This window comes from Taeniopygia guttata, chromosome 6 (assembly GCF_048771995.1).
Source record: "Taeniopygia guttata chromosome 6, bTaeGut7.mat, whole genome shotgun sequence".
NCBI classification, from domain to species: domain Eukaryota; kingdom Metazoa; phylum Chordata; class Aves; order Passeriformes; family Estrildidae; genus Taeniopygia; species Taeniopygia guttata.
Genome location: NC_133031.1, coordinates 30,416,254 through 30,436,743, shown reverse-complemented (window position 1 = coordinate 30,436,743; position 20,490 = coordinate 30,416,254). Strand labels below are relative to the sequence as shown.

General features: G+C 46.3%; 1 protein-coding gene across 2 annotated transcripts; it reads left to right on the top strand.

The window, feature by feature from the left end:
* The first annotated feature begins 2,374 nt into the window (after positions 1–2,374).
* VAX1 (ventral anterior homeobox 1) lies at positions 2,375–17,282 on the top strand. Of its 2 annotated transcripts, XR_012056769.1 has the most exons (6): positions 2,375–3,182; positions 4,950–5,137; positions 6,661–7,203; positions 13,895–13,977; positions 14,516–14,560; positions 16,634–17,282. XR_012056769.1 is itself a non-coding variant. In XM_030276521.4 (3 exons), exons 1-3 carry the CDS (start codon positions 2,945–2,947, stop codon positions 7,195–7,197), a joined length of 963 nt encoding a protein of 320 aa, XP_030132381.1. In that variant the 5' UTR covers positions 2,375–2,944; the 3' UTR covers positions 7,198–8,798. The 2 variants fall into 2 exon arrangements, 1 of the variants encoding a protein (XP_030132381.1); XM_030276521.4 differs by lacking the exons at positions 13,895–13,977; positions 14,516–14,560; positions 16,634–17,282 and having other exon boundaries at positions 6,661–8,798.
* The last annotated feature ends 3,208 nt before the right edge of the window (positions 17,283–20,490 follow it).

Sequence of the window (20,490 nt, the reverse complement as noted above, 5' to 3'; positions counted from 1 at the left end):
GCTAAGCCCAGCCTATGCTTCAGCTACATTAAAAATTTCCCTAATCAGCATCCACTTGTTGCATTTCCTTTTGAAAGACCAAATCTCTCTGAAATTTACTGTTTCCTGGTATCCTGTCACCCAACAGACCTTTGAACAGCACTGCAAAGCCATGGAGGAAATGAACTCCTTCCACCCTCTCTCTGTAGCTGCATGAAACCTTGCACAGGGGGGCTGTGGTTTATTTGGGGCCCCATTTTATTTGTGGTTTATTTGGGTATGGCTGCCATACAAGGAGGAGCGAACAACAGCAGAGCACCACAGATCACTGAGATGCAGGGAAAAACAAAACCTGGTCCATAACGAGGGTGTTCCATGTGTGGTTGTATTTATAAATACTGTTGAAATGAGAGGGTTTGATGAAGATCTGAGGTACACCTCACTAATCTCAGTAAGACTTTTCAGACAATGTCAATATAAATAAATTATGGAGATTGGTTGGAAAAGGACAAAGGTCTGAGATTTCCACTAAAGACAACTCACTGAAATGTACCTATGAACTGCCATCTTATTTTTCTTTTTTTTTTTTTCTCTTATTTCATCCTTTCCTTTCCTTTCCTTTCCTTTCCTTTCCTTTCCTTTCCTTTCCTTTCCTTTCCTTTCCTTTCCTTTCCTTTCCTTTCCTTTCCTTTCCTTTCCTTTCCTTTCCTTTCCTTTCCTTTCCTTTCCTTTCCTTTCCTTTCCTTTCCTTTCCTTTCCTTTCCTTTCCTTTCCTTTCCTTTCCTTTCCTTTCCTTTCCTTTCCTTTCCTTTCCTTTCCTTTCCCTTTCCTTTCCTTTCCTTTCCTTTCCTTTCCTTTCCTTTCCTTTCCTTTCCTTTCCTTTCCTTTCCTTTCCTTTCCTTTCCTTTCCTTTCCTTTCCTTTCCTTCACACCCCCCTGCCCCCCATTCTTTTTTTGCCTCCAGGATTTCCTGTTTATGGCGGTTGGGCCCCAGACTGGATCCTTCCCTCCATTACACCACCTTGGACAAAGATTGTGTCCCATGGGATGAGGGTGGGTGGTTCTTCCACCAGCAGAGGCAGGATGAGGCCCGTGGAGCTGAGCAAGGGCGCCGTGTTCTGCTTCTCCCTTCTGGCATCATCTGCAGCAAGGCACGGGGCTGGCCCTGCCTGCTTCAGGTGGGTGGAATTCCCAGGCAGGCAGAGGACGAGGCAGGGAACAGCCAGCCTGGTGGATACACCACCATTTGTGTGAAAAATTCTCAGGGAAAATTCTTTCTCTCCCTCTCAGGCCCCTAAACTCTTTGTGAATGGGGCCAGTGCAACATGTGGCCTTTCACCTCGCCCAAGAACCACTGCCAGACAGCCACACTCAGAGAATTGTTTGTTAATAGTCCAATTAGATAATTGCCATCTTTCACTCCTTTTGCTCTACATTTCCCATAAAGGAATGAATAAGGAGAGAAGCATGAAGAGGGCTTCTGCCCTGCAAGGTGACAAGAAGGACTGGAGCATGCTCTTTGCACAAGGCCATTTGCTTGAATTGAATCATTGTAGCCTAATCAATGGTCTTATTGGATTACTGGCTGTTGCGGTTCTCAAAGATATTGTAGCAGAGACAATGAAATTGCTAGAGTAAAACTTTTTTCTCCTTTAGTGGATCACGCAGTTGAGATTTTTCACGGGCTATCTCTCTCTCTCTCTCTCTCCCTCTCCCTCCTTCCCTCCCTCCCTCGCTCTCTCTCTCCCTCTTTCTCCCCCTCTCTCTTTCTCCCCCCTCCTGGATCCACTGCACACAAAGCTGGCTTTTTTTTTTTTTTTTTTTTTTTTTTTCAATGAGCAGGCTCTGCGAATAGGTTCAGTGTTTGCGAAGGTGCAGAATTAGCAGACACACATGCATGCACACATACACACACACACAGAGGGAGAAGCACAAAAAGCAAGTATCGGGACTGAAATAAGGCGAGGTAGGAGTTTAAGATGGCTGTCTGTGGGGAGATGTGTTAACGAGGATTTCTGCTGGCCAAGATAACCTGCTTCCTTGGAGAGATCTGCTTGAAGGAAGAACTTTTTGTGTGTGTGCGTTCTGGGGATCTGTTTGTTTGTTTACAATACAGGGGGCTTTTTTTTTTTTTTTTGCTTTTTCTTCACCCCCCCTGCAACTGCATTTTTTCAGCCTTTCCTAGCAGCTTTATTCAGATTTATTTGGCGTGCTTTGGAGAAAGCCACTATATAATCGGGAGGTCAAAGGCAGACTGAAGAAAGTTAATAATGGCTGCTAATGGTGCTAACAATTCAGGGTGAATCTTGTCAAAAGTTGTTTTTTTTTTCCCCTCTCCCCCACCCTTTTTTTCCTCTCTCCTTTTTTTTTTTTTTTTTTTTTTTTTTTTTTTTTTTTTTTTTTTTTTCTGGAAGTCTCAGTCTTTTGATTGTGTGTTTCCTGAAAGCAAGACCAATCATTTCAGTTTATTCACTGGCTAAACTCTACTTGATTGGGGACAAGCACACAAACCATCCATTACGATCTGATATATTATCCAAACAATTTAGTGTATTCATGAGGTAACCTAAATGTGGAGGCTGCAAAATTACCCGTAATCAATTGAAACAGCGAGTGCGCGTCCCTCTGTGTGTCTAACAACTACATGTCTCTGTAATAAGGCAGACATTAAATCATTTTAGAGTTGTACTGTTGAGTACCTGATCACTGGGCGCTCTGGGAAGCTGGATAGTCACATTAGGACGCTGGGACTGAGGAAGCCGCTGCTTTTCCAGTGGGATAAAACCCGATCTTCCTTACTCAAGGTGCTTTACAGATCCCCACCGATCTCACCCTAAGTCGTGCAATATCCAGCATAGACTTCGTCTTCTTCTTCTTCTTCTTCTACTCTTCTATAATTTTTTTGTTATCGTTGTTGGCGCTTTTTTTTTTTTTTGGTTTTTTTGTTTTGTTTTTATTGCACTACATGTTTGGGAAACAAGACAAAATGGACGTTAGATGCAGTTCAGAGACTGAAGCTAACCGGGTCTCGAAGAACGGACATAAAGAGGGCAAGGAAAGCAAAGGGTCTGAAGGAAATATTTCTACTTCTTTTTTGAAGGATCAGCAAGGGACTTTTTCTGCCTCTGCAGCTACGGAAGGTTGTAATAAAAGTAAATCTAGTTCGGCTGATCCGGACTATTGCAGGAGGATCCTAGTTAGAGGTATGAGTTTGAGGTGTTTGGCGAGGGTGGGGGAAGGTGAGCTGCGCTCACGCCCGGGAGATGGGTTTATTTTATGGCTTTGCTTTGGGTCTGGCCCTGGGTTGGAAGCCCTTCCTGGGGCTCCGGGGGAGAGACCCCGCTCCGGGCCGGGCTTTGCCCTGGACCCCGCTCCCCCCGGCTTTACCCCGCGGAATTTCCGCCGGCGGTTGGCGAAAAGTTAAGCCGCGCTTGTTCCTCCCCGGCGCGGCCCCGGAACGGACCAGCCCCGCTCGCTGTTGTTTTGTTTTTCCTTTCCTGCTCCGCAGCTTTCCCGGGGTGCCCGTCCCCGTGGGGAGCCCTCCGGGGACAGCGTTCCCTCGGGGGGCCGCGGCTCCTTCCGCGCCCGCGCATCCCGCCCGCGGCCGGCCGTGGGGCTGTGCCGTGGGGCTGCGGGCAGGAAGGCCCTCTCGGAGGGCAGAGGTTCCTTCTTCCCCATTCTCTCCGAGTGTCCGGCAGCTCATAGCAAAGGGCTGCTTTAAAATAACCGCACGCCTTAAAAATAAATGGAGGAATGACGAAGGGATTTTTAATTATTACTTTTTAATCGTTATGCGTTTAATTTCCCTCAGTCTTCGTCCCTTCTCCAGGTTAAAATAGCTAAATCGTCTTATTCTTACTCCCTCAAAAAAACAAAACAAAAAAAAAAAAACAAAAAAAAAAAAAAGAAAAATTACCTGAAGAAATTTCATCATTTCAGTTTTATTAAGGTGTGTTTTGGGGGAGGAGGGAGAGAAGAGAATCGGAACAAAATATGTGGGAAGCAGGCCTTGAAAGCCAGAATTAATCCTTACGCCACTGGTTGACCCAGAGAAGCGACAGATTAAAATGATGCGATTGTCTCTGATTTAAAACGTACCGAGGAGGTAAAATTACGGCAAGTAAAGTTGGGAAGGCTTTAAGGTAACCTGAATCTGGCTCTAGCTTGACAGTCGTGTTAATGAGATTTGTCCCGCTTTCCTTCAGTCGGGGCTACCAGAAAAGTGAGGTTTCTGCGGGCTGGTTGGTGCCTTGGTTTCTTTCCCTCCCCCCCCCCTCCCTTTTTTTTTCCCCCCTCCTGCTTCTCCTCGTTGCCAAAACCCCAAAGCGGCAGCGGCAGCGGTGCAGGGTGGGCTGGAGGTGTCCCCACGTTCACAGTGGCAGGCAGCCAGGTCAGGTCGGGGCACTGCTGCCTCGGAAAGCTTTTTTTTTTTTTTCTTTTTTTTTTCTTTTTTTTTTTTGTAATCATGAGAAACTTGTTATTAAAAAATAATAAGAAGGGTTTATATTTTGGGGTGAGAGAGGGAATGTGTATGGTGGCTACCAGCAAGTCCTAGCCCGGAGCCCAAGGGGAACAAAGAGTAGCCCTGCACTCCAGGCACAAAGCCTGGCCTGAAGGATCTCTCTCTCCCCGGCTTCCCTGAGGGGCCGTGGGTGATGCCGCAGTGTCGTACTGTGAGTGCAATATATTCAAAGTAATTTTTAAATGGGCTGAGGGGATTAATTATAGAGGCCTGGGCCCCCATCGCCCCCTCCCTCCTTCTCTGTTTGGGTTTTTCCCTTCCGTGGGTGCAGTGGCCAGGTGCAGAGCCTCAGTCGCAGGCGCCCTGCTCCACCCCGACTCGTGTCTCGGTCCTGCAGGCGCTGGGGACGGCTCTTTCCCTTGGAAAAATCAGAAAGTATAAAAAGTGAGGGGGGGAAAGCAAAGGAGGGTCGCCTGGGTATGAAGCTGACTGCGCCTTTCTTTGCCAGATGCCAAAGGTTCAATCCGAGAGATTATTCTGCCTAAAGGGCTTGATCTGGACCGTCCCAAGCGGACCCGCACCTCCTTCACGGCCGAGCAGCTCTACCGCCTGGAGATGGAGTTTCAGCGCTGCCAGTACGTCGTGGGCCGGGAGCGCACCGAGCTCGCCCGCCAGCTCAATCTCTCCGAGACTCAGGTAGCGCCTGAAGGACGGGGAGCCCGGCTGCCCTGCCCTGCCCTGCCCTGCCCTGCTCCGCGGGACCCCCTTCCCGGCCCGGGCTTCTCCGTGTCCTGTGGGCCCCAAGGACGCGGCCCTGCGCGCCTCCTGCGCCCACAGCGCAGCCCCCGCGGGGGCGAGGGGCGAGGCAGCCCCCGAGGTGCCCACGCGTGTCTGATCGGGTGGATGCATCCCGCCGGCGGGATGGAGCTGAGGGGCTCATGGCTGAGGAGTCCCGGCTGGGGACCCTTAACTGCGTGTGTCCCTAGCTGCGTGTGTCCCTGCGTGTGTCCCTAGCTGCGTGTGTCTAGGGAAGGGGAGCTGCTGGCCGTCCCTCGTGTCCCCGCGCCCAGCCCCAGTGGGCTCTCCCCGTGGACAAGGCCACGGCCGGAGGGCCTCGGACGAAGCCAAACTCCTGGCGGGCCGGAAGCGGCTCCCCCGGATCCGCTCCGGCCCCGCCGGGGCTCGGTGTGCCCGGCTGCGCGGAGCCGGCCGCCCCCGGGCGCGGAGTTTCACTCCTGCTGCCGAGGAGAAGCGAGGGGAGGCCGAGCCGCTCCCAGCCCGCAGCAAGCGGGATACAGGCGCTCAAACCCGCCGAGGGAGACGGGCACCTTCCCCTGGGATTGCCGGGCTGGAGACATTCGGCCTGGGTTTTCCTGGGTATGAGAGATCCGGGGACAGGGCTGAAGTTTGGGCCGTATTTTCATCCTTGTATGTCCGAGGGGGAGAATCGCTCCTCCACCCTCCAATGCAGAAAGGCCGGGGACTGACAGAAGGCCTAAAACTGTGTGAGAGCGTGGGGAAGCATCCAAAAAGTCCAAACTTCTTAAAGTCGGTTTCATATTTCCACAAAACATTATATAATAGTAAATTCCCCTGAGACGTTAATTAGCTTTTTCCTTTCTTAGCCGGATAGGAATGACAAGTTCAACAGCTCGTAGGTTACAGAACCTGCTATGAGTGGTTGTTGTGTTTTGGTTTGGTTTTGGTTTTGTTTGTTGTTTTTTGAGTGACTTCCGGGATTCCTTTTTAAAGTTGAATATTTAAAATTATTTGGGAGTAGAGAGAGAGCGTCCAGTTTGGAATACGAGGAAAGAAGCTCATTGCTGCTGTTACCCCCAGGAAGGGCAGTCGGGGCGGGCAGAGCGGCCGGGTCTCCGGCTGAGCCGGCTTAGAATAAAGCGGTGAGAAAGGGCCGGCTCCGTCTCCTAGAGAATTCCCGGCCTGTAGTAAACTAGGACGAAGTGAGAGGTCTGGTTAAAGATGCAGAACGAAAGGCCCCGGGGTCACCCCGAAACCGGGAGCAGACAGAGGGTGTGGGGGGTTGGGTTCTGTCAGCGTGGCTTTGTGCGTTTTGGGAACGCTCCCCGCTGCCAAGTGCCTGCGGGCCGTGCCCCGCAGCCTCCCCCCGCCCCGCGGAGCCGCGCCGGGCTCCCGGGGCACCTGGCGGGGGGCACCGCTCCTCCCGCCCCGCTGACCCTGCCTCTCTCCCCGGCCTGCAGGTCAAGGTCTGGTTCCAGAACCGGCGCACCAAGCAGAAGAAGGACCAGGGCAAGGACTCCGAGCTGCGATCGGTGGTGTCCGAGACCGCCGCCACCTGCAGCGTCCTGCGGCTGCTGGAGCAAGGCCGGCTGCTGTCCCCGCCGGGGCTGCCCGGGCTGCTGCCGCCCTGTGCCACAGGCGCGCTGGGCTCGGCGCTGCGCGGGCCCGGCCTGGCCGCGGCGGGCGGCGGCAGCGCGGCGGCGGCCCCGGGCGGCGGCGGCTCCCCGCACCCTCCGGCCGCCAGCGGCGCGGCCGGGCCGCCCCCGCCCGCGGCGCTGCACGGGGCGGCGGCCGCGGGGCACGGGCTGTTCGGGCTGCCGGTGCCCGCGCTGCTGGGCTCGGTGGCCGGCCGCCTCTCCTCCGCGCCCCTGGCCGTGGCCGGCTCGCTGGCGGGCAACTTGCAGGAACTGTCGGCCCGCTACCTGAGCTCGTCCGCCTTCGAGCCCTACTCCCGGACCAACAATAAAGAGAGCGCTGAGAAAAAAGCACTGGACTGACTCTAAGTACCTTCCCCCTATTTATATTTATAGTCTCTATTTGTGGCGGTATTTATGGGACGGGCGGCAGCCGTGTCCCCCCGCCGCCCCCGAGCCCCGCGGCGCGGCTCCGTCCGCGGGCCGGGGCGGAGCGGGGCCGGGCGGAGCGGGGCCCGGAGCCCGCGGGGCCGGGCGAGGCGGCGGCCGGGCCGGGGCCGGGGGCGGCGAGGGCTGCGGGCGCCTCCCGGTGCGCTCGCCCTGCCCCGCGGGCCGTCTGTCCGTGCGGGAGGGGCGATCGCGCTGCTCCTTCGCTCGGGAAGGGACGCAGAGGGTCAGCGGTCGGGGCCGGGGTCGGCCGGGCTCCCTTCGATCGGCTTTAGCCAATGCCGAGCGAGGGAGCGGCATTTCGGAGAGAGGAAGATGGAGCTGCCAGGTGATGCCCGTTTTGGGGTGTTTTTTTTGTGTCTCCCAGACTCAGTGATTTCTAAGCACAACGGTTTTGGGGCCCCACCTGTGGCCCCCGTTTACCCCCGCACTCGCTGCACTACAGCCCCGACCGAGCCCTTAGCACCGGTCAGGAAATTCTCCAGCAACTTTTCTTTTTCACGGTAAATCTTGAATGTTGGAAGGGCCGAAACGGACTGAACGTACAGTCACGAATAGGGGAGACAGAAACCAGTGGCTGCAGAAATTTTGCATAAAATTGTCTCTTCCTTCGAGATAACACAACGTCCCCCTCTTTTTTTACCCCCCTTTTTTTCTTTTTTTCCGTTTTAAATTTTGAATTGCGACGGGCCTGTCCCGCGGAGTTTATCTGCAAAAACAAGTCTGCAGATAAATCATGGAACTCACAAATCTATTTGTATCTAGATCTGTTGCGATCGTAATTTTAATTTTTATTGCTCTATTTGATTTTTCCAAATAATTTCTATGTTCGTCTAAGCACAAAAAGAAAAAAAAAAAACCTGTAGCCTTCCTTCCTCCTAAAACAATCCTCTCGCATATCGCTCACACTTCATTTAAATTGAACGTAAAATATAAAAAGCGTATCTTTTATTGTTATTTTTGTACTTTAAAACACATCTATGTAACAAACTCTTTTTTTTTTTTTTTAATTCTTACTGCTATTTTCTCCACAAACATGTATTTCACCTTCTAGTATTCTGGATCGAATATTTTCTGTTCAATTTCGGTACTTGAATTTGCCACAAAAGGGATGCTGTACTTAGGTAGTTCTTCGGGGGAGAAATTATTTACTTTGGTTTTGAGTTTATTTTCTTTCTTTGAACTTTAACACATGGCGTTTACAAACTGTATAAATACGTGCCACCAAACTGTAACCAAAAAAGAAAAAAAAAATTACAAAAAGTGGAATGGTTGCTGTAGAAAATAGAATTAACTATAGACCAGAACTGGACAGAAGGAGCTGGATGAAAAGAAAATAGTAATTTTATTGTAAATTATTTACGTCTGAAGTTTCTAGGCAACTAGTCGAAAAAAATAATGAATGAATCGAGCGCTGAGCCCTTGCTACTAACTTTTGTTCTGAATGTTTTGGATATTTGGATGTTTTGTATTTATGTGGTGAGAGTGAAATATATTATATCTATATGATGATGGAATTAGGTGTATTTTCGTCTTATATTTGTAGCACTCAAATTGACTTCATTTATACATGCACTGCAGAAAAAAAAAAGAAAAAAATAGCAACAAACCCCTATCCCTACATAACCTGCCCGAGTTTTATTTTTTAAAAAATTAATTTAATGTTTAATTTTGAGTGGGGGGCACTTCCTAGAGGGTGATTTCCCTCCTGGGGCAGTTTGGGGCGTTGCCAGTCCCGTGTTCGGCTCCGACCCAGCCCCTGTAGCACTCCCTGGGGCTGATCCCGCCCGTGTCCGTGCCCGTGTCCGTGCCCGTGTCCGTGCCCGTGGTGCTGCCGGTGCCCCGGAGGTGCCCATCCCGCAGGTGCCACCCCGTGCAGGGCACTGCCCACCTCCAAACCTCTCCTGCCAGGCTGGATGCACATCCGAGTGTGTGTGACAACACACAGGCACACCGAAATACACAGGCACAGCTTGTGTGCACAAACACAGATATTTAGAGGTGTTTTCCGAACAGCTCTTGCTTTCATTCTGCTTGGCAGCCCAGCCCTGAGGGATTTTTCTGGGTTCCAGGAGCCCCCCAGTGCCCTGGCTCCCCAGACCAAGCCCCTGGCACTGTGGCACCTGCTGTCCCCACGCCTCCTCCAGTGGGCTCTGCCATGAGCCTGTCCCAGCCAGGGCAGATGCACTGCTCCAGAGTAGGAGGGAAGGATGCAGTGGTGATGCTGATTTGGTTGGGTTTTTTATGAAGAGTGTAGAAATGAGCTGGGGAAGGGCAGCCTGGGTGAAGGAGGGTGACATTTGAAGAGGTGACATTGAAACTGCTGGTCAAGACTGGAAAACTTCAAGGGGAGGGTTGGGAAAAGCGTTGCTAAAAAAGAGCTGGATGTGATAGAACAGATCTGCCAGGGAGTTCTGGAGGGAGAGGGTGGTTTTCAATTTCTGCCTTGCCTGGACTGCACAGCATCACCCAGACCCCTGGACAAAGAGGGGAGCCCTGGCTCGGGCTGCCTTTGCCAAGGAGGGAATTATCACCACTCAAACCCTCCCTGGGCTCCCCTGCCAAACATCAGGCTGAGCTGTGTGATGAATTTGCACTGTCTTGCAGGACCTTCCTGCAGCTGAGATGGGGCCATTTCAGTGCCCAGATTTGCTGCTGCATTTTAAGCCATGGGAGCAGCAGCACAAACGTGTTCTTACACAGCTGTCTCAGGTGCCCTCATCTGAAAAGAGGATTTTTTCCTTCTCCTCTGTTTAACCAGAGATTGCAGGAGCATTCCTGTCCCCTCACACAGGTTCCATGAGGCTCTTTTCCCCTGGTTGCTGGCCTGATCTGCAGTCTCAGGGTTGGAGCTGTGGTCAGTGTAAGCTCTTTGCTCCTCTTGTAAAGCAGTTTAAGCCAGCATCAGGCTAAATTGCTGACACAATAGCAGAAGTCCTTATTTTACAGCTTTGCAGCCTTCAGTATACATGAGAAGAGCTAGACATTTTTATTCTTATTACTATTATTATTCATTATTTCTGAATATTTAAAAGGAAAAAAAAAAAAAAAAGGATGTGCCTTGAAGTGTGAAGGAGTCTTGTCTAAGTATTCAGGTAAAATAAATACTTCAGGAAATTTTCCTTTCTTTTTTTTTTTTTCTTGTCTCCTTCAAATTCCACCTGTCTCACCCCTGTATCAGAGGCTGTTTCTGGGCTGGGGTCAGAGCAAAAACCAGAGGCTCTTCAGTCCCGTGCAGGGCTGTCACAGTCCTATTTCAGTCTCTGCGTGTGACTCAGGCCAAAACCTTGGAGCCCCATAGGGAGGGAGGCAATCTATCATTTCCTTTGAAATTTTCAGCATTTCAAAAGCATGGGGTCCCTGAGAGCCAAAACACGCTGCTTCCTACAAAACATATATATAAAGTATGTTCCTCTGCATTTCTGTAAAAAAAAAAAAATAAAAAAAATAAAGAATACCACCTGTGTCATTGCATAGGACAACTTAAAAATCATCCCTACACACATTTACATATACAGCGAGTCTGAACATAAAAGCTGGTTTGGTTTTTGGTTGGTTTGGTTTGGTTTTGGTTTGGTGAGGTTATTTTGGATTGTTTATTTATTTTTTTTCCCAACCACACCAAGGCTGTTCTGCAGCTGTGTGCTGCCCAGAGACACTACTTGCTTGTTTGCACTGAAATGCTGAGTTTCATCCTACTGGAGCAATGAACACAAGCCACCTTCCTGAAGCTATTTGCTGCTGAAAGGTTTTGCTGCATTTCGTGCTGTATTTTCGTTTGTGGCCATCACTGGGGCATTAGAGCTCAAGCAGAGAAATATTTGGCTTATGCAGAGGGAGCATGTGTGAGTGTGAGAGGCAGGAATATTTAGTAGGAAAGCAAATAAACCAAGTATAAATCTACATCTGGCATGAATTTTTAAAGGAAATCACAAAAGGATTTCTGTGGCAGGTGGACTTCCCAAACTTTCCCTTAGCAGCAGCTATACATAGGACTTAGAGTGAGCAAGGATTTAAAAAGATGGAGTGCAGCATGGGCTATTTAAATTTGTTAATCTAGACTCAAGGAGTATTTTCATAGGTACATGGACAATATCTCTCTTCCTGCGGCTCTCGGGAAGGAAAAACTCCCAGGATCAGCTCCAGAGCACCCAGGGAAGATACAAAACATTGCTAGCCAGGTACACATAGGGAAAAGAGGAATCAGTCTATTCAGAGGATTTTTTCAAAAGCATTTGCCCACTCACTTAACATAGATCATGCTTTATTTGCTGCCCCTCCATATCCCTCATGCCAGGGATTAGTGCAGCCTCTGACCACTCTGTCTCCATTTGCAATCTGTCATCAGCCCAAGATACATGACCTTGTGACATGTAAAAAAGCACACGAGGTCTCTTATTAACTTCAGAGTATTTAATTACTTTTAAGGAAAGAAAAACACTTCCAAAGAATAACTCTTGAGCTGAAGCAAGTCACAGCCACTAGCAAGGGTTTAACAAAATTACCAGGGAAGCGAAAATGAAATCAATCGATGTGATGCTGTCTATGCAACAGCCACAATATAAACGGTGACCCTGGGCCATAGCTGTGGCCAAAGTGCTGGCTGGCAGGGGCTGACCTGAAACATTTCTGCCTCAGGTGTTAGAACTCTCTAACAAGCACTTTACTCCCCATCTTTCTGCTTCTAATTATTGCTGAGCAACTTAAGCACGGTTAAGTCTAAAACTTTTCTAGTTTACTGAGTTCCACAGTCAATCACACAGAGAACAAAAACTATTGTATTTTGTATATGTTTTCTACTTCTTGCTAACATGAATTGTCCCAAGCTCTGTCATTAGAAGTAGCAGATGTTCCCACACTCTGCAACCACGTCCTTTTTAATTCTTTTACCATCTTACCTTTTCTTTGTCTTCTTTCTCCTGAACAATCAAAATAATTTAAACTTATTTTCATACACAGTTCTTGCAAATTGTACTTAATACAACTGTTTGCCAAGAGGTGCTGCCTTTTTTTTTTTCTTATTCTCCCTGTGGAAAAAATAAAGTAATAAATTCCCAGAACTTTTTTTCTCTTCAGCTATCTGCAACCCATTCTTCTGTTTGATCTCCCTGCTGTGAGCAAGAATGAAAACGTCACACCAGTATAAGGATTTGCCCAGAACACAAACCTTTACTTGGCACTTGGTGTCATTGCCAGTGCAAGAAAACTGGATCACAGATCTCATCTGATGAGATGCCACAGCCTGGGCAAATAAATTAGTATTTTATATTTCAGCTGAAGCAGAAAACCAAGGAACCAAATGTAGCAGAGGGCAAATAAAACAATTTGATCCACACAAGGTGGATCCACAAAGTTTGTCACAGAACCAGGCACACCTACCTGGTAGAAACCTCTTCTTACAGTTCTCACAAATGAGTGGTTTGGCTGCCTAAAGAAACACCATCAAAGGCATGGGCAAAAGAAGGGTTTAGGATGAATTTGTGGAAATGCAACTTGACAGAGTTTGATGGCAAGGTTCATTCTACTATTTACTACACAGGTTAAAGCAAAAAAGGAAGATCAAATTAGAAGCAATTTGAAACTATTTTATAGAATCTGGGAATGCAAAAGCAGGTAAAGGTGTAAAGGATATGGATGCAAAAATGAGGGTGTAAAAGGGTTTAGCAGCACTTAATAATTGAATTCTTTAACATTTACAATAGTGATTCATTAAGGCTCACTACAACAATGACTTAACCATAGATTTGAGGCAGTAATATTCATACCATAATCAATTCACAGGCATACAGGTAAAATGATGTGTACAGATTTCTATGGGTGTAAAGGCTCCTATAAAAAATTCCCCTCAGGTTCAGTGAAATACTCACACCAAGTCCCTTTGCATTTCTTGACAGGCAAGGGTTTCACTTTGAGGAATGTAGAGATGTGGTGGGGTGTTATAAAGGGTTTCACTTTGAGGAATGTAGAGATGTGGTGGGGTGTTATAAAGGGTTTCACTTTGGGGAATGTAGAGATGTGGTGGGTGTTATATCGCGCTCAGACATGCCTTTCCCCCATTCCCCAGGACCCCTGTGACTCTGATCAGATAACCCCAGACCCCTCCTTCCTGCCCTGACAGGGTTGGCAGAGACCCAAGAAGCCCTCCCTGTCCAAAGCCTGGATAAACCCCTGACATTTCCTGTTCATCCTCTTTTTGTCCCGCTCTTTCCCTTGGACATCGCAGAATAAAGAGAGCTGCACCATCATATATTGGGGCAAGAGCCCCTTTGGAAATCTTTGCCATCTCCTGATATTCCTCCCCTCAAAGCCTCGGATTTCTGGGCTAGCCTGATAATTTAGGGGCTGAGAGAGGGAGAAACATCAGTGGGGTGGGGAATCAGCCTCAGCCTTGTTGTCAGAGACAGTCCCTTGAGTGCCACAGGCTTGGCTTGGGACCTGTGAGAGGTGACCCAGTCACAGGGAGGTGCTGGAGCAGCTGCTGCAGTCCAGGAGAACCCAAAGGGTCTCACTTAGGACCACCATTTAAAGGGTCACAAGATGACTGACTTTGGCCATCAGAACATTTCTCTCCTGACCACAACCCAAGCCAATAACTACTGTGATTTTTTTGCAGCTTCCCAGAGTGTTGTAACGATGGTACCATTCCACCCAGGCTACAATTCACACTGGTGCCACTCCACTCAGGCCACACTTCAGGTAAGTGGTTTACCAAGGTTACAAAGGAGAATTGCTTATCCTTTCTTTCTAACCTTTTTGGGAAGCTGATATTTCCACTGATGTTTCCACTTCCCACCTCTACCAGGCAAGAGCTCCTGGTACAACCAGGGAGTGTTTTATGGCTGGAGTGGTGTGGTCAAGGGACACTTCACCACTCAGCTGGTTCCATCAAGGGGTATCAGGAGCTCCTGCAATCACAGAGCAGGTCCAAGGATGAGGAGGATAGCAGATGCACCACCACAACAATCCGGAAGCACATCACTGAAGGTGAATGAAAACCAGTCTGTGAGATGGATGGAAAACAAAATGGAAACTCGTTTTCCAATTTTGTCTCAAACATTAAAAAAATTAACATGAATTTAAATTTTTCCTAAGGTTGATATCTTTCACATATTAGAAGAATTTTTATTAGTCAATCTACACAGAGATCAATCCAGCAAAAAAATTACATGGGAAACCTTGCAGAGTTCTTGTTCTTCTAAATTCCCTTCCACATTTTTTTTTCTTCTCATTGTAGTGGACAAAAAGTAGAAGGAAACTCATCCTGGCAAGCAACAAGTTGGTAAGTCATGAGCTGTGGCTCCAGGGATTCAGACTGGATATTGGGAAGAATGCCAGCCAGGACACAAATGAGAGAAAATGGTTACTGGGGTCATACCTGGCTATGAAAATTCTGTTAGAGGGAGAAGTAAGTGAAGGACAACCTGGTGTGTGTACAGAAACATGAAAGAATGTCCTCATGGCTTAACTCAAAAGCCATGAAAATTAAGAAGAAAAATTAAGAGCATTAAGATGATGAATTCTGATTTTTGCCAGAATTTTTCTAATTCTGAGAGCACTGTTAGTCATTGGTCAGTGGGTTTCTATCTGCTCTTCCTCTGCAATAGGGATGCTGATGCTCATCTAAACCTATCCAGAAGGAGGTAGAAGTGTCTATTTGTATTGAAATAAAGTTAAGGCAAAATTGTGATCAAAAATTTAACAGCCACCATAGTTGACTCCAACTCAATGTTAGCACTTATTGCCTCTTGTTAGCCCTCATCTTTCTTCCTTTCTTTATTTTCTTGCCTGGTCTCTAATTTAAACCTCCGAAGAGTGTCTACCACTCGACAGTTATAATCTCCTTGAGGCCTCTAAACAATTTCATAAACCAAATCCTAAATGGAAATTAGAAACAGGCAGGAGAATGAAGTGTCTGTTGCCATAAAGACTAAGGAGGATAAATAGCCAATCCAAGGCATCCTGAGTGCATGCTCCAAGATAATCTCTATATTTCTCTGGACACAGCATTGTGAACATCCTCAAGATCAGCTGATTATTGAGATGAATTAGCAAATAAGAGCCCATTACATCAGGTGTTGAGGAGGACTTTAATTGTGCTCAGGCTCCAAATGGGAAACTTTATACCATGTCACAGCTGTTAAAACAGCAGAGCCTTATGGAAACAGTCTTGGATTACTGGCCCCATGGAGTGAAACATTTTGAATGGAAGGGATTATGTTTATTATTTCTCAGTGCATTGTGTTTTCTTAGATATTTTTGCTGTCATTATTATTATTTACCAAATTAATTGACACATACACATGGTTAATCATGTTTGCATGTATATTTAATACTTTGCAATTTGAATGTGGTGTAGGGAAAATAACATGAGATACATGAAATTGTATCTCATGCACTTTGTTAAGATTAAGATCCTAAGAAACTTGGTGAGTTTGCTTCTCATCCGTTTGCCAAGTGTCCTACTGCCTTTTACCTGATGAAATCAGATCCTTTATCAGGTAGAGTGTAAAAGGTATTTTGTGAGAAGATGATCTCCATAGAGGGACTGCCTTCAGTCTTAGTATAGAGCTTTTGTGTTCAGAATAATTTTCTCTTTTTATCAGAAGAGCCAACTGGGGAAAAACCAGAGGAATTGATTAAAACTTTTATAAATTGAATTTGTTGCAAAGGGAAAGCACCAGACTTTTAAGGTGCATTTCCAGTTCATCTGTTAGTCTGTATTTCATTACAAATTTGAGCTCCTGAAGTTTCTAAGTAGAAATGTGGTAACCTGATTTAATGCTCCTCAGGGAAATGCCATGTACTCTGTGCACAGACTTTTACAGAAGCAAGGGCTAATTTGTGTATACAAAAGAAGAAATGGCCATCTAATAATGTAGTAAAAACTCTTCTATGGCACACCTCAAGTTTCTTAGAAGTATGTTCAATGCTGAGAACAAATATGTGAAGGTTATTTGAGAAGAGTGGATAAATGGGGAAAAGACGAAAAATCAATGAATACAGTATTTATCATCAAACACAGTTATAAAAAAGGAACCAACTAAAGAAAAAATATTTTCACTCTGTTGGAAGATGTTCAAATCCAGCTGCCCATATATGTCTATAGAAATCTCTCCCTGCAAATAGGATCTTTGAGCATGTATTTACCTTCTATGGGCTATGTGGGCCAGTTAGCACTGTTTCTGTGATAAGATGGTGTTACTGTCTTAAAACTTCTTCATGAGCCAAACCTTGCATCCCTCTGGATATAATTAGTATGAAACATAAGGTGTGAGCTTCATCTCTATCTTTTTATCTGCAGCTAAGGCAAATATTATAATGTTTTAATGAAATTTTGGCATGTTGTTTTCAGACAATCAGACACATGAATCAAAGTGGAAAAACACAGTGCAGTGCTCCAGAGCATCAGCTTAGCCAGAGAGGCCTCGAGCCGTAAAATTTCAGGCAAATGGTCTTTTTCTGCAAGAGTGCCCTAAGCATCGATGATGCCACCAAAACGAATTAACAGGAATATCAACACGATTGCTGGGTGCCTTTTGTGTATGACTGCTCATGCTCGGAGGGGAACCTGCTGCCCGTGAGGGAGCTCACCTTGTGCCCGGTGAAGGCAGAGCCGGGCCGGGCGGCGCTCCCGGGGCCGCTCAGCACCGCGGACAGCGGCGGCCGCACCCGGGGCGGGGATGCGCAACTCCGGGAACCGCTCCCACCCTGCGGGGCACAACTGGCACCAACACCGGCATAGGAAGTGTGAGAACCCAGGGCAACGGGAATATCTCCCTGTCTGCCCTGGCGTGCTCTGACTCCCAGGAAAACACTGACTTTGGCCGTCATTCATGGAGAAGGCATCCAAAGCTATAAAGTAAACCAGAGGTCACAAAAGTGTGAAATAGGTTGTAGAGATTGTAGAGAGTGGTTTAGTATGTCACATGGGTGAGAAATTTAGGTTTTAGGATTTTTAGCATATTGTAAATGGGCTCAAAATAGAGGATATAGGGTGTTGTCTCGAGTTCCTTTCTTCTTTCTTCTTCTTCCTTCTTCTTCTTGAGTTTTGGGTGGTACCTTGTAATTGGGTAGAGAAATCCGCATTGCGGGTTTTTAGGGGTCAGTTATTGGGTTAGAAAGGGAAATAATCTATGTGTCACTTCTTAATTGGGTCGTTTAGTTTTTGATTAGACTAAAAAGGCCTTGCAACACGAGGTTGTTGGCCATTTTTATGCTGTTTTCCTGCATGCAAGGTCTGGGTGCAGACAGTGTGCTGAAGTCATGATAAGATAACAATAAAACAATAACCTGAAGACTGAAAAAGTCCTGTGCGTCTGCTTTTCCTGACAAAGAACTGCTTCAGGAGGGTTTCCCCCTGTCAGGGGAGTGCCCAGGGAGTTGCCCAGCGTGGGGCCTGCAAACTCACAAGGAAGGAGTTTAAATGAATAGATCTGGATGTCTCACAAAACATGTCTGTAATTTTAAGGTAGGTCTTGATAAAACCAAAATGACAGGCCAGGGATGAGGTGCCATGTAATGAATTTCTTTAATCAGGAAAGAGAACTCAGGAAAGGCAAAATGGTTTCAAATGAAAGATTTGGTTTCTGCAACTCCCTTTTGATACCACACTGTGAATCATCCTTTGGCAGGTTTGCCTGCTCGGTCCAGCCCTGCAACTCTAACCACAGAGTGATCTTCTTCCTGCAGCTTTGTGTGCTGAGCATGATGCCACAGGTTGGAAATACCCCTGTGGGCAGCTGGGATCAGCTGTCCCAGCTGTCCCCCAGCCATCTCACTGGTGGGGTGGGCTGAGGAGCAGAAAAGGCATTGATTCTGTGCAAGCACTGCTCAGCAGTAACAGAAACATCCCTGAATTACAAACACTGTTTTCACCACACATCTAAACACAGTCCCACAGCAGCTACTGTGAAGAAAATTGAGTCTACCACAGCCAAAATCAGCACACCATGTTCATAGCCTCCATGAAATAACCTCCTTCATGTCTGAATGTACATGAAACACAATTTTGTCTTGTCACAGTTAACAGGAGGAAGATAATTTTCTTGGCATAATTTAAAAGATATTTCTAAGATCTGTAGGTGATCAGGATCCTTATTGAAAAGCATTAAATACTCTTTCCAGAGCTATGGTTTCATGTCTGGCAAACTTCTGTGAGAAAGTACAACATTACAGAAGTTCAGTGGGGACAGAATGTGCAGACCTTGGCTGGTAATCAGAGAGCTCCAGTTCTACCACTTTGCTCATTTGCTTTCCCTTTCTGTTCTGCTCCCACCCTTATTTAGTTTATCTGTAATAGTTGCAGGTAGAAATTCTCCCCTGCTGTGCATTTGCATAATTAGGCCAGTTGATCAGCACTTCTTTCATATGAATAACAATAATAAATTGCTTTGTCAGTCCTTAAGAATACAGTAAACAGTGTAAAGTCTTCAGCCACAAGTTCAAACCCTGTAATTATAGTTTATATTAAACTCAAGATAAATTATAATCTTCTACCTGATAATTTGTTTTCACAGTTTAGAGGGCAGTTATACTCCTCTCTAGATGCATGTGAGTACATTAGCACTATAAAATATTCCTGCTAATACCTGTGGGACTATTTATTGAAAAAAAAAATCCAGAGTTCACCTATCTAGAGCTTCCAAGGAGTTTAATATCTGGCTATATGTAAACACAAATATGCTTCTGCTAAGAACAATCCTTGAAACAGCCTGCACTCTGTAGGTAATTTCTGTGGATATGCAGATAACACAGAAAAAATTCAGTGGCAGAGAAGATTTTGCAATGTCTGTTTGTGCAGGCTAAAGCAGAGAGTATCCCAAGAGAAGAGCAAATCCAGGAAGCAATCTCTGGTGTAAAGCTGGATCTTTTTTGCTTTATTACTCTGAAATTTAGTGCTTAAGATGTAAAAGAAGAGACTAATCTAAACATCCAGAACAGGGTTTTTATGACATAGTCATAAAGAACTATCAGGTGTTTCATTGAAAGTTCTTGATGTGTAAAAATCAAGAGGTAATAAGTACCAGAAAAAGAAGAAAAACCCATTCAACTTATGCAAAATAAATAGGTCTGCATCCTAATAAGTGGACAAGGGACTTCTGTACTTTCAAGGTGTGCTTTGGTGGGTGGTAGTAGTGTGGGGATTACCCAAGTGTGTATGGGTGAATATTGAGTCTATTAACTCTGGGATTGGGATTGCAGATGAACCAAAAATATGTTTTGCAACAATGCTGGTAGGCAAGTCTTGATTAATTCAAGAGTTAATCTACTGGTGATCTCCTGCAGTAATTTTCTAGAGCTGGTGAGTTTTGTACCACAAAACAGTGCAGGACTTAAATTCTTTCCATAGCTAGAACTGTGTACAATTGCTAATTAAGATAATGCTACTGGTTCTGTGTTGTTATGTAAGAAATATTAATCTCCATGTACATATTGTGCATTGGGAGAGGGAAAGGGAACAGCACAGGCAGCACCATGTTTTCATGAGTTATCTTGCAAACAACCACGTTGAAAGGACTCAACAGTAGTATTTTCTAAAATTATAGGGAAAAAAGAGATGTCCTTAACTTAAAGGAAATAACTTACCAGTCTTATGTGATCACCTGTTTTTCTTATGGGGAGAGTAAAATTTTAAAAAGAGCAGTTTGAAAATCTCTCATTGGAGAACTTACTCTGTATCACAGAGACACATTGCAGAAGGCTGGAGACAAAACAAAGGATTTTGAAGCCTTCAAGTACAAGATACCATTTAATCAGTACTTAATGTGGAGCATGATCCCACAGCCCCATTTACCACAAATTCTTGCTGACTGTATTTGGCAGCATAAGGCCTTTTGGGTCAGGGTGCTCACTTTGCAGTTTTGCCCTTGGAGTCTCAGAAGTAAGGAAGCATTTCAAACCTTGAGCTTCAGAAAGAATTTAAGAAATGCACAAGAGAGCCAACTTTTAAATGAACTGGAAAGATTTTATGAGGACAGAAGATCAACAAGTGACCAGGACTCCAACTGTGAAAGAAAATGTGAGAAACAAGCACCTCTTCTAGTGTGAAATTGGTCTAATTCTTGGGGCCTTTAGAGTGGCAGTATCAAACAACTGGCCAATATCGTGTACACTTTCTGCCATCCACATGGCATCCACTCCATTACCACACTCTGTGAAGCAGCCCAATTTGTCACAGGTTTGTTTAACCCTTCATTTCAAAGTGGAGAT